We start from the raw sequence: 12787 nt of genomic DNA, 5'->3' as shown, positions 1-12787 counted from the left end.
TTGGCTCTAGCAAGAAGAAAAGCTCTGTCTCTTTTCAGGTACTGCAAAAGGCCATGAAATAAAGGGCTATCTGACAGAAAGCATCTAGGTGACATTTTTGAAGTGTTCTGACACCTACAATAAAGAAGTTCTTTACAAGGTACTTTTTTCTTGATAAGGAAGATCCAGGGCTAGGAGACAACAGAGCATTTCTTTTTAACAATTCTTAACCACGTATCATTCAGGAATTTACAAAAGAACATTGATAACAACTCTACAATAACCAAAAGGAAAGAAAAAATCACTCCATAAATACTTACTGCAAAAACAAGCTTGTTTTCCCCAGTTTACAGTTTTGGGCTTTCATGAAGAAAACAAGCTCCCAAAAATAAGCTACTTCCACACAGAACAGTTTCAAACAGAATGAGTGGGAATTAGATTCTTCTTTTTGTTCTCTTCCAGAAACAATACTTTACAGAAAATACAAGGAAATATTGTGATTTCTAACAGCAGTCATCCAAGACTATGACATGTTAAGTCTCAAATATAAAAGTCCTCAAATGTGAGTAAGAATGAATCAACGTTTAAGCCCAGAAGACAACTCAGGACATACATTCCAAGGCAAATAACAACAAAATACAGAGCAAGTCCATGAGACACCTGTTCTGAAAACAGAGCTCATAAGAAGGTAAATAACCACTCAGTTTGAAAGCTGTTCAGTTTTATAGGAAACACACCTGCAAAATATTGCAGCAGATGCCTCTAGTGATTTTTTTTCTCATTGCAAGGCTCAGAAAACAGTGGGGCTTGTTCTGTTGGTTTCAGTCTTATAATGTTTTATTGACTAAAAATAGCATTGAGGGGAATGCAGTGTTGCTGTAAAGATCATACTGGAATCATGTCACCACTGTCATCTCAGCACCTTCCCTATACTTTCACTCTGTCATCCTGTGAGTTTCTAACACTGGATTCTGTATCATTCTCCCAATGCCTACTGCTTCAGTTGCTATTATGATCCATGTAAATACTTTTCTCACACTCCTTCACCTGACTTCTTCCTTGGTCTTCAAAGAACAATAAAAAAGCTGTGCTTCCTGAGATCACCTAGTCCAGCTTCCCACTGCAAGCAGGATTAATGCCAACACTAGTTCTTATCAGGTTAGTCAAGGCTTTGTCCAGAGAAGCCTTGAAAACCTTCAAGGAGAAAGGTTTCACAGCTGGTCTAGGAAAATTGTTCCTAGCTATCCTTATACTCTCTTCTGAATAGTTTCTGGAATCAAAGTGCATAGAATGAAACACAATATTGCAGCAGCTGCTTCAGCAGCATGATGAGGACAAAAATTTTCATCAATTTGGTAGCAACATTCTCCTACCATAGGCTGGCATGCAGGCTGCCATAACTGCTGTGAATTCACTGCTGGCTCATGTTCAGCAGACACCACTGATTCCAAGGATCAGCAAAGCTGAGAATTTTGCACTTCTTGTCAAACAGTTTGAGGTTTCTGTCAGCCAGATTCTGAACCCAGGCTCTATCTTGCAGCATATTACAGTAATTTCACGATTATAAGCCATACTCCCGGGTGTCAGCAACTTTTCATTCTTTGTCCATATATAAGCCACACCAGATTATAAGCCACATGTTACAATACAGAGTGTGATAAAAGGTATCTATTCTATCACCATCTGTTGAGGGTGGGGACAGTGATCCTTATCTCTGCGGCAGATACTCTGCTAATGGGCCATCCATTGAAACCAGGCGGGGCATTGTTCTTTATCTTTTCACACCCCATCCTTCCTCCAGCCAGTCATTTTCTGCTAATGGCCCATTGAGTCCCACTGTGTGACTGATAAAATTACTGCATCCCATTGGAAGTTGCTCCAGCCAGGGGCAAGAGCCCAACATTTCTTACCAAGATAAAAACAGAGGTTTTGGGACACTAAGGGAGCCCCTTTCTCCACTGGACTCCAGAGGAAAACCAGATTTCTCCACATCACCACTGGACCTCTGGAGGGAAACTGCACCTTCTACAGGAGCACTGCTTCAACTGAATCACATCTGTCACTGCAGGAGGATGCAGCCACCATTTAATGGGACTGCTACCAACACCCTGCCTGACGGGGTGTCAGATTGTACTCTGTCAGGGTTTGGAGTTTGTTTCTTTGTAGTACTGTATTTCTATTTTAACTTCCCTGGTAAAGAACTGTTTCCTAATTCCCATATTTTTGCCTGAAAGCCCCTTGATTTCAAAATTATAATAATTTGGAGGGAGGGGGTTTACATTCTCCATTTCAAAGAGACACTCCTGCCTCTCTCAGCAGACACCTGTCCTCCAAACTAAAACAGCACTTTTTGTTCTTTGTCCATATATAAGCCACACCTGATTATAAGCCGCACTTCAGGTTTGGACCAAAATTTTAGTCAAAGTGGTGCAGCTTGTAATAGTGAAATTACTGCAATTATTTTCCCCATAGAACAACGCTGACTAATAATTAAGGTCAGCTATGAAGATAATGAACATCAGCCCCAATATCATCTTACAGGGTACTCCACTTTTAGCCACTTCACAAATTAACATTGAGTAACTCACCTGAGTACGGTGATCCATCCAGTTCAAACCACCAAACAGTCCATTCATGTTACTCATAGCTCCTGAGGTACACGTGCAAACACTGTGGGAAAGTGTGTCAGAAGCCATTCTAAAGTCAAGGTATGAGCACTTGACAAGCACTGCCATTGCTGACATAACAAGTAATTTAGTCTTATAAGACCATTTATTTGTATAAGCAATGCTTTTACACATCTCTTTTAGAGCCTGTCCCTACATATTTCCCCTTTTTTTTTTTTTTTTTTTTTTACTTCTAGTTCAGTAACAAGCACCTCGCTTATATAGGTAAGCCCTAAAAGAAAAGAAAAGGAAAAAAAAATTTTAAATCCACCCTCACAGGCCAGATGTCTGAATAGACCCTCAATCCTCACCACAGTATCACAACTGATACCTTCCAGATATTGTTTTCCTTTGTTAATGTAATTCACCCTTGGTAGCCAGCTATCAAAACATTCCTGGTAACTCAGCAGGTGAGATAAAATTGACATGGATGGATTTCTGTTTCTCTTATCCCTGTTTCAGCATGTCTACTGTCCTGTCTAGGCCTGAAACTAATGCACAATGCAAAGTGTTTATCAGTAGTTCCATGGAGAGTTCCAATGTTGCGGAAATGTCAGACAAGAGGATTTTCCAGCAAGACTGCTTCTTGCAGCAAGTAGAGATACCCATATCATTGGTATATCATGGGATGTATACACATTGGCTTCAAAAGGAATGAGTTATCATCTATCAACTTAAAGATTACCAATCAGCGTAATTGCACCTGCTCCCCAGATTGCAGTCAAAGGAGGAACAAAAGACTTGAACTATAGTTGTCCCTCTTCTGAAGAAGCCTTAAGATTTTTCAAATGGCACAAGAGAGGACATTTGTACTCACATGTGCATGACATTGAGCAGAGGCAGCATGGAAACCCAAGATGTCATGCAGATACCTACAGGCCTCATACCACAAAGAGACCAGAGCTGGCATGCTTTACTTCAACTTCTTATGATTCCTCACAAATACTTGAAACTTTTTTCAATGTGAGCATAGTTTAATATAACTCTCTCTTCAAGGAAATGCAGAAGTGGCACAAAGTCCTTCTGCAGGATACTTCTGATCTCAGCATTAGGCACCATCACATTGTGCAGGCAGACCCTGAAGCTGTGTCCTGACCCAGAAAGCCTCACATCCACAGAAGTTGTCACTTATTCTCTGGGTACAGATAGCCCACCTTTCCATTTGATTAGAAAACCAAGAGTTCAAAGGTCCCTTTTTGTGGTCTAAGACAAAGAGACTGCATATTTTATCCTCAGTCACGCAGAGCTAAGCATTACTTCTTGTCCAACCTACTGAAATACTCCACAACACAGAAAGGGTTTTGAAGATTTTTTTTTTAAAGTTTAACAACAAAATGTACCTCACTTCATATAATCACCCACTAATTCTATCCTCAGGTTGGGAACTATTTGCTAATTCTGATTAAAATTCAGAAGTATTGCTTAAGTATATAAACTTCTCAGATCCTGGGATGTGGCACAGGAGGCTTTCTCTCAAAAATGCTTATTTTGAGCTGCTAACATAAGATGAGCACAATAATAAGCTGTCAGTAGTCTAGCACCTAGATAGTAACTAGATATTCAACTTCAGCATGCATGTATGCCTCTGGATCACACTTCAGATGAGCTAATAGGATAATCCTATTATTCCAGCAATACTATTATTCAAAGGCATCTTCCAGACTTTCATAACCTTACCAGTGTGTATTAAATAGGAATACAAAACAATGTGTTCTGAGGCATTCGTTTCTTCCCTTTGGAAGTATGTGGAGCAAGAACAGAAGGGAGGACAACAGCCAATCACTACAGAGGCAAGAAAACAACATAAATACTGATCAGAAGATTTTTGGTTTAAATTCCAATGTGATCCATAGCTACTTGACTTTTCTGCCTCAGTAGACATAAATTTTACAGAAAAGACAAATATGCCATGATGACTTTTTTCCCAAAGAAGTTATTTGGGGGGTTATATAGTGCATCTTCTTGTCAGTATAAAATCTGGGCCTGAGATATGCTATCCATCTCAAATTGCAGAGAACTCAAAATGCAAAACATGCTGAGACAATTCCACCTGCAGATATGGGCACAAATAAAGAACAGATACATTATACATGATGAGCAAAGTGTTGATCACCTATTAGCTCCAACAATGTCTTTACTTTTACTTTAGAAATTGGATCGCTGCTTGACTAAGGTTTACATCAAGGCCTATTCAACTCTTACCCAATTAAACTCTCAGAAAGAATTCTTCATACCTTCATAACTTATTATTTCATCATGCAGTGCTAGTTAAAATGGATTGAGGATCTTGTGGCGGTGCACTGAAGGTTATGAAAAGCAGAGGGATTTCTGCCAAAATCCTACACTGAAATCTAGATGAGACCTAGATATTCATCTCTGTCCATAAGGAGAGGGCAGATCCAGCTCTGGATTATGATACCAGATTTTCTTCGCAAATCATCACTACATGAACAAAAGGCAGAAAAGACAGCAGCTATTGTGTTCAGTGATGACTACTGTTTAAAGCTGACCTAGCAGATCAAACAGAGAAACAACGCGTGAAGGTTTTGGTTTCCTTTTGTCTGGAAAAAAAAGACAAAGGACAAAAAAAGGCCAAAAGCACCACACTGGTATCAGGAGAACATGTCAGCAAGTGGGGAAAAACTGTCTTCCTACAATAGCAGTTGTAGAAAACATGAGCAAATAAGCAGGTGCAAGGAACTTCTGGCATTGAAAAGCTTTATTGGGGTGCCAATTCCAGAGTCCACAGCTCTGGTGTTATACAGGATGGCTGCTCTGTCCACACCTTTGTGCACAGCCCATGGTACCCAATCTCTTCAAGTTGTGTCTCTTCATCTCAATAGAACCTTTATTTGTTGTTAGTCAACAGCAAATACCCCTTCTTCAGCACTTATAATGCACACTTCATTTCTTCACCTGAATGGAACAAGGCAAATGCTTCACACCACACCAGCTGCATCAGCCTGCAGTAACACAATGCCCATCTATCACCTAAGAGTCCCCTTTACAGTGTTATGCTCCTTTCACACCTATTTCTTTTTAATATTGTTGGATATACAAATATATTTCTTGCAAAATTTCATAAAGAAAGTCTCATTTTAGGATTTGCTGTGTTCTCCTTCATGGGAAAGAAACCAGAAAAGAAACCTCACAGCCTCTGTCTCCAAATTAATTGCTATGTAATAGCTTATATATGCATATATATGTATATAAAAAGATATTACTGATTCAAGACATACATACATGACACAGGTCCTGGATCTGTTTCTGGCTCCAGCCTGACGTCCTGCAATGCAATGCCTGTTTTGGTTAAAGCAGCTCCTTCTGCAAAGGTTTTTAATAAATAATTCTACAGTGCCCAGCCCTGGAGGCAGCCAAGGAGCCTCAGCAGAGCTGGCTCTGGGAGCCCCAGGGCCTCCAGCACAGAGAGTCACCCTGGCTCAGTCTGCCTGCCTCACGAACTGGAATTATCAGTTCTGCTATATGACACACCTAATGCATTTTTAAATGCTTATTTTTAATGATACAATCTAAATTCCAAGAGCTATTACTCTTAAAAGATTAACATACAGCCACTTGCAGGTCTCTCAGGTATTTTTTTTCTCATTTCTCACATTTTTTTTCAATTTTACCTAAATTACTAATGCCTCAATTGTTATCAACATGTCTGAACAAAAGTATAATTGACCAGCTGCCTCCAAATGATGTTTGAACTGCCTTCAACCTCCAGCTTGCACAGAAAAAGCTTATGGTTCTATCCTCGAGGATATGATCCCCCAACTGATACAAAAATAAGGCAGACTGCAGTGGGAAAACAATTTTATAGCCTTCTGATTAATTTATTTATTATTCAAATGTAATGATTAATTAAATCCCTACCAATACCCCTACTTTAAAAAAGAAAGCTCTGCTTTGTAATTATCACCACTTAAACCATCTCTTCACTAGTTTAATCTAAACAAAAGGACACACTGCAAAAACTTTTTTCTAGAAATTTAAACTTCAATAAACACATCATATTTTATTAATGAAATTACTCCATCTTTAACAAAATATTCAGAATCTAAAAAGAACTGTCCAAGACTAATAGATTCTTGATTTATACTAAAAGAAATACTGAAAAATACTGCACTCAAATTAGCAAATTGAATTCAAGTATGGTATCAATCAAGCCAACATAACACAAATAATTGGAAATTAATGGTTACTCTTTTTTTTTCTCAGTGAAAAGCAGACAGCTAATAAAAGTCAGTATATCAAAGGCCTTTTATAAAACATTTCACAATTAAAAATCATGCTTAACATTCCTAATGCCACCACAAAGAAGGGATTTTCTCGCCCTCGTACAAATAACGTATCAACTGCTGAAAAAGAGGTTATCAATCATGGTAGTAGTTTGCAAAGAAACATCACAATCAAGTATCAATTTAACCCACAGAGAGATTGGATTTATGCTATGTTACTTCAAAAAGAGTACATTAACTCATCATTATCTCCACGTACACACTTAAAATGCTCACATACACCTCCGGACACATTTAAATAAAACCACATAAAACACCACAAAAAATAAGAAAAAAAGCACCAAAAAACCACAATCCCAGAAACCTATCCATGTTTTGTTGACCAGTTATTAAGAAGGGAAAGCACTGAATTAGAGGGAGACTCCTACAAACTTCAGTAAAGCTCAGGTTCATCAAAGAAGTTTAAGGCTCACTGTTTTTAGTTCCCAAAACAACAACAGGATTTTTAATCAAATACATATGAAGTTTTTAAATACCGGGAAAAACACTCTCTTCTCACGAGTACAAGTTTGAGAAAATGAAATAAATCTGAAAGACAGTATCTCTACAGACACTGTACCTCTACAATTTCTGATGTGGACAGACGTTGCATAAAAGATGGAACAGTATCGATTATTACTGGGCCATTAAAATCACAGTTCTTCTGGTCAAGTATCACTTTTGGAAAGTTCTGAGAAAAGCAAGCAGCACTCAGAAAGACATTAACTTCTCCAAGAAGGTTTTGCATCAAAGCTCTGCTTTTTAACTTTTATTTTTTAAACAACAACAACAAAAAATTGTCCACTTAGGAAAGTTAAGTTGTCACCATCTTACATTTCAGAATACAAAACTGAAAAAAATCCCTATTAAAAAAAAGACAGGACTTCAGCCAAGTATTCAGCTACTTATTGCTGTAGTTGTAACTCAAGTCCCTTAAAATCCCTATGTTTTGGTCGTTTGTAGCGAAAACATGTTTGGAACACTAGCAGCAATAGAAAACCCCTTGAAAACCTAGATATAATTACACTGTTGAGTGAAAATCAGCAGAAACCATAGCCATTGGAACATAATAAAGCATCCTGTAAAAGTGAAGTGGTAGCTAGAAAAACAGGGTTGATTTAAAGTGCTATCCCAAAGCCGCATGTGGCCCAATGCCAGTAAAGTCCATTTCCCCCCCCACCGAGACGAGCCCAGAACTACTTCAGCACTACTTCAAACATAACAAACGCAGTATTCACTCTGCTTCAATGCCTCATCTGCCCCTCCCTCCTCCAGCAAGTACAGAAACTTGAAATAATTGCTAATTTCAAATGTAGGTGATATACACAAATATACTGTTGAACAAAGTTTGGACAGCGAACAGTACACCTGAGTTCAGTCATACAAACTAACTTTTGTAAATAGCATTAGACTAATATATCCATGTCTCTAATATGAATCTAGATGTATTTTCTTACAAAATGCATTAATAGAAATATCCAGGCAAATACATACCATACAATAGCAAAAGCTTTAAGCCCCATTTAATAAGATGACTTTCTGATTAAAAATAGAAGGCAATTAAGATTTACTCAAAATTACAATTAAGAAAAGCTTTCACAGTGCAATATTGAAACTGTCACAAAGTTAAGAAAATACTGATATCAAAGTACAATCACAATGTTAAAGTAGACAAAACTACTATACAAGGGCATATCTTGTAAAATTAAAGGGAATGAACACAACACAGGGGACATCTCACGTCCCTGCTCTACACATCTCATTTCCTAGTCTTCAGAGTCATAATTGTGTCTTTCAAACATCAGTAGAAATCTTGGTAAAACTAGGAGGTTCATTCTTCATTGCAGACCAGATTTCAAAGCCCCAGTTACGTCTTGAAAATACGTTCTTCATCACTGCACAATTTCAAAGTAGTGCAATATTGCCATGATGTGCTGAGGCATGAACACATAGCCTGTGTACAGTGCCATTCCAACAATGGAAACTAGCATGGAATCTGATTTAACAGTTGAGGAAAAAAGCATTTGAAATAGAAATAGCACATGACATCAGAAACTACAGCATTAAAACTTTAGTGGTTACTATCTTACAACATTACATTTCTGATACAGACACAATCAACTGTATTCGGCAATTATAAGCCAAAGAAAAACGTACTGAACACTGAAAATCAGAATGCCAGTAGAACAATCAACTGAACTACAAAGGATGCCTTGCAAATTATCCACTGCTTTGTCAGTGACGCAAGAGGACAGGCCAGAGCATGGGAAGTGTGATGGAGAATGGAAAATGGGCGTTGAGAAAACACACATTTTCACATTCATCTTCTCAGATGTTGAGCAAGTCTTGCAGAAGGCAGCCCCATTCAGCCAAGCAGAAAAAAATCAACCACCACAAAAATCCAAAACAAAATAAAACTACAATAATATGAGCAGCTTTACTGAACAACACCATTGCTATATGTGGACGACCTCCTTTTTAAGCAGACAGCATTAGGAGTTTTCTAACTACTTCACTCATAAAGCCTCAGAGCACCAGCACAGCTTTGAGTCAAGGTGTGTACTTAAATAAACACTCATTTTACTACAGGAGACTGCACTGCAATATAAACTTCATGGGAAGTTATCAGCTAAAAAATCTGCAGATGACCACTTTATTAGTTGCTCTTCTAACCAGGAACTTTTATAAAACATATAGAGAACTGAGACAATAGCTTATAAAGTACATGTACAGCCGAACTTTTGTCAAGCTCTAGGGCTTTAGAAGCTTTATTTAAACAAATTCTGGCATCAGATTACTAAAAGCCTGTGGTTTCAGAAATTCAAAAGTACATAAAATGAATAAAAAGCTGTCGATTTCATCCAGCTACCTGCAGGGATTCAGTAAACTTAGCCCGAAACACTATAAAACGCACAGGAGATTAACAAGCATGATAACACCAGACAGCAGTACTCAGTTTCCACAGGTGAAACCAGAGGAGCTGTGCATGCTCTGCGCTTTCCTGAAATCAAGTCTCCACAGTACAGGAGGAACAAGCGCCCTACGACCGACTCAACCAAGACACAGCAGAGGCACTGAGGTGTGCCTATTAGAGCTGCTCAGTGTATTTATAGTCCCAGAGGATTATACTGTAAGAGATACTAAAATGAAGGTCAGCTCATAAATCCACATTTCCGTATCAGTGCTCACTTCTGATACTGGAGCACAGCCACACACCATTAGCTCCCAAGGCCACTGTGCCCGCACTGCATCCATGCAGCACCTGGCAGACACGACCCACCTACAGCCAAAGCATCCAGTTTGAGGACAAAGAACATTTTTTGCCGATCTGAGATCAGAAGCAATGCTTGTGCCACTCTTTACATTTGTACCTTATGTGGCAATTACAATATGGGCATTTTATGAAAGTAAACATGCATACACTTTCACTTCATTAAATGCTTTGCACAAGGTAAAAAGGGAAAAAATACTCATGACTAATATAATTGCAGGGAAAACAAAAATTAGGTTTCCTCAGTGATACAGGCACAGCATAAAAGGGAAAAGGTATGTTAACAAGGAATACAACATAAGAACTCCTGTCTGAACAACCGTGCACAGTAAGTCTATAGAAACTTACTACTTCTCTTTTCCAGCAATCTCCATTTCTATTGACTTGACACAGGGGAAAAAAAAAAAAAAGACTGATCACACCGTTTTAACTTGGGCAACCACTTTTACATAACAAATGTGAGTTTCTTTATAAAACTGAGCAGAATCTCAGTAAAAGTAGTTTCTTGCTACTGCTTAAACCCTTCTCTATGTTAATATTTTAATTAATTCTACCTCTCAGCATTAACCAGAGATGGCTCAGGATCACTCATACTGAGATATCATTTTAAGTCAGGATCAAAATAGTCACACTTCAGAGAAAAATACTCGTGATGCCACAGCAATACTTAAGAAAATGCACTGCCTGTATGAAAGGGTTGGGTAAAGAACCAAATCTATAAACAGATTTTATAGAGATGCCTTTACATGAGCATCTATCAAGTTCTTCTACTCTAAAACAGTCAAGCAAACTTACCAGCTCGAGGATTAAATACCCATGCAATAAACGCCATGTGACAAAGCAGCATGAAAGCCCAGGCTACCAAGGTTTTGCAGCGTGCACATTTACTTTCCCCTAGGCAAATAATTTTTAAAAAATCATTTAAGACACATCTCCTTAACAGAAAGCTCGGGATTTCAGTGCAAAAGACAGAACTACCATAATTCCAAAGATATAAACTTTTGCCAGAGGAGAAACGGACTGGGCTGCCAGAAGCCCGGACACGCCAAACAGCAGAGTGAGGATTATTCCCAGCCCGGGCAGGATGTTAGTTTGGAACGGTGAGGAGCTGAGTCCACGCCAGCAAGGAGGGGGGTCAAGTCTCGGTGCCAAGCGGAGACTGCCGCTCCTCTGGCCGCGCTCGGCGCCTCAGGCCGGCTGCCCCCGGCCCGGCACGGCCCGGCCCGGCCCGGCTGGGCCCCACTCCCCTCCCGGCCCGGCTCTCCTCCACCCCCAGCGAGCCCCGCCGGCGGCAGCGCCCTCCGCACGACCGCGGCCCGGGCGCTCCCCGAGCACGGCGCAGGGCCGGCGGGGCCGCCACACCCGCCCGGCGGCCTCGGGGCAGCCCCGGAGCCGCCGCCGGACACAGCGCGACGGTGCGAGGGGCAGCCCCGGCCCCGCGCACACACACACACCCCCGCGCCGCCAGGCCCGGCCGGCAGAAGGATACTGAAGACGGTGCGCTCCCAGGGCTCCAGCATGTAAAGCGCAGTGACCAGCAGGTACTGGTAGTACAGCCACGACATCTGCTTCCACGCCGAGCCCAGCGCCATGGCGCTCCCCCGCCCGCCAGCGGCCCCGCGCCGGGCCCAGGCCGAGCGGAGACGGGGGCGGTGCAGCCGGGCCCGCCCTCCCCCGGCCCCGCCCCGGGCCCGGGCGGCCGCGGCCACCGGCAAGGAGGCGCCGCGGCCTGTGGGGTCGGAACGGGGCGCTCCCAGAGCGGGGGAGAACGTGGGGCACACACGGCTGCCCCGGCTCTCCCCGCCGAACGCCGACATCGGGCCCGATCTGATTCAACTATGCGCCTGACCCTGAAGCTGGTAACCTCCCGGCTCGAGTCACACCGAGGAGATGGTGCTGCAACCTACTTTCTGTCATCCTGTTTAATCTGAATTAACGTTCTGGGAATCACGGAAGAGCCAAAGCCTGTGCTTGGCAGGGCCTAAGGGCCCTGTTAAAAATTATCTGCACGAGTCTTTAGCTTGGTTCAATTGTCGGAGGGTAAAGCCCACTAAAAACGTGGCTCAATTAAATGCGACCTTAAAATAGGCCAGCTCTGTCGGGGTTAATCCATATGAATAGGAAACACAAAGAGGTGATGAATCAGCTGTTTACTGTGACTGTTCCTAACGTTGCACTACCCTAAAGCACTCGAGCCAGAAACCAGAGGGTGTGGATACCCCTGCCGTTTGGCCTAAGGCAAATTCCCACAGACTGCTTTGGGACTGTGTGATCAGGAAGGCCCTTGGCAGTTCATGCTGGCACTGTAGAAGGCACATGTTGAAAGCCCGCTGGACGGGGATGTACACAATCATCAGACACCTTAAATAAGGAGAGCATGTGTTGCAACTTCCAGGCACTGGGTCCAGGCCAGTAGTCCAGACCACACATTCCAAGTGTGCACAACATAGATTAGAAACTGGAATTGACCCACTATACTTAGTCTGCTTAGTAAATCAATTCACAATTACGTCACTAAGCAACGTAATTCTGTCCTCGTAGCCATTTCACCCCTACCTTCACCTGTGTATTTATACAATGAAAAATAA

The 12787-nt window shown here is 41.3% G+C and overlaps 1 protein-coding gene across 1 annotated transcript; it reads right to left on the bottom strand.

Annotated features, from left to right (window-relative positions):
* Positions 1 to 6835: 6835 nt before the first annotated feature.
* SPTSSA (serine palmitoyltransferase small subunit A) lies at positions 6836 to 11965 on the bottom strand. Its single transcript, XM_033063611.2, has 2 exons — positions 11689 to 11965; positions 6836 to 8924 (listed from the first exon to the last, which is right to left on the bottom strand). The coding sequence occupies exons 1-2, from the start codon at positions 11789 to 11791 to the stop codon at positions 8821 to 8823; spliced, it is 207 nt and encodes a 68-aa protein (XP_032919502.1). The 5' UTR covers positions 11792 to 11965; the 3' UTR covers positions 6836 to 8820.
* Between the last annotated feature and the right edge of the window lie 822 nt (positions 11966 to 12787).

The sequence above is a fragment of the Catharus ustulatus genome, chromosome 6 (assembly GCF_009819885.2).
Source record: "Catharus ustulatus isolate bCatUst1 chromosome 6, bCatUst1.pri.v2, whole genome shotgun sequence".
Classification (NCBI taxonomy): Eukaryota; Metazoa; Chordata; class Aves; order Passeriformes; family Turdidae; genus Catharus; species Catharus ustulatus.
This window is presented reverse-complemented; position numbering and strand designations above follow the sequence as displayed.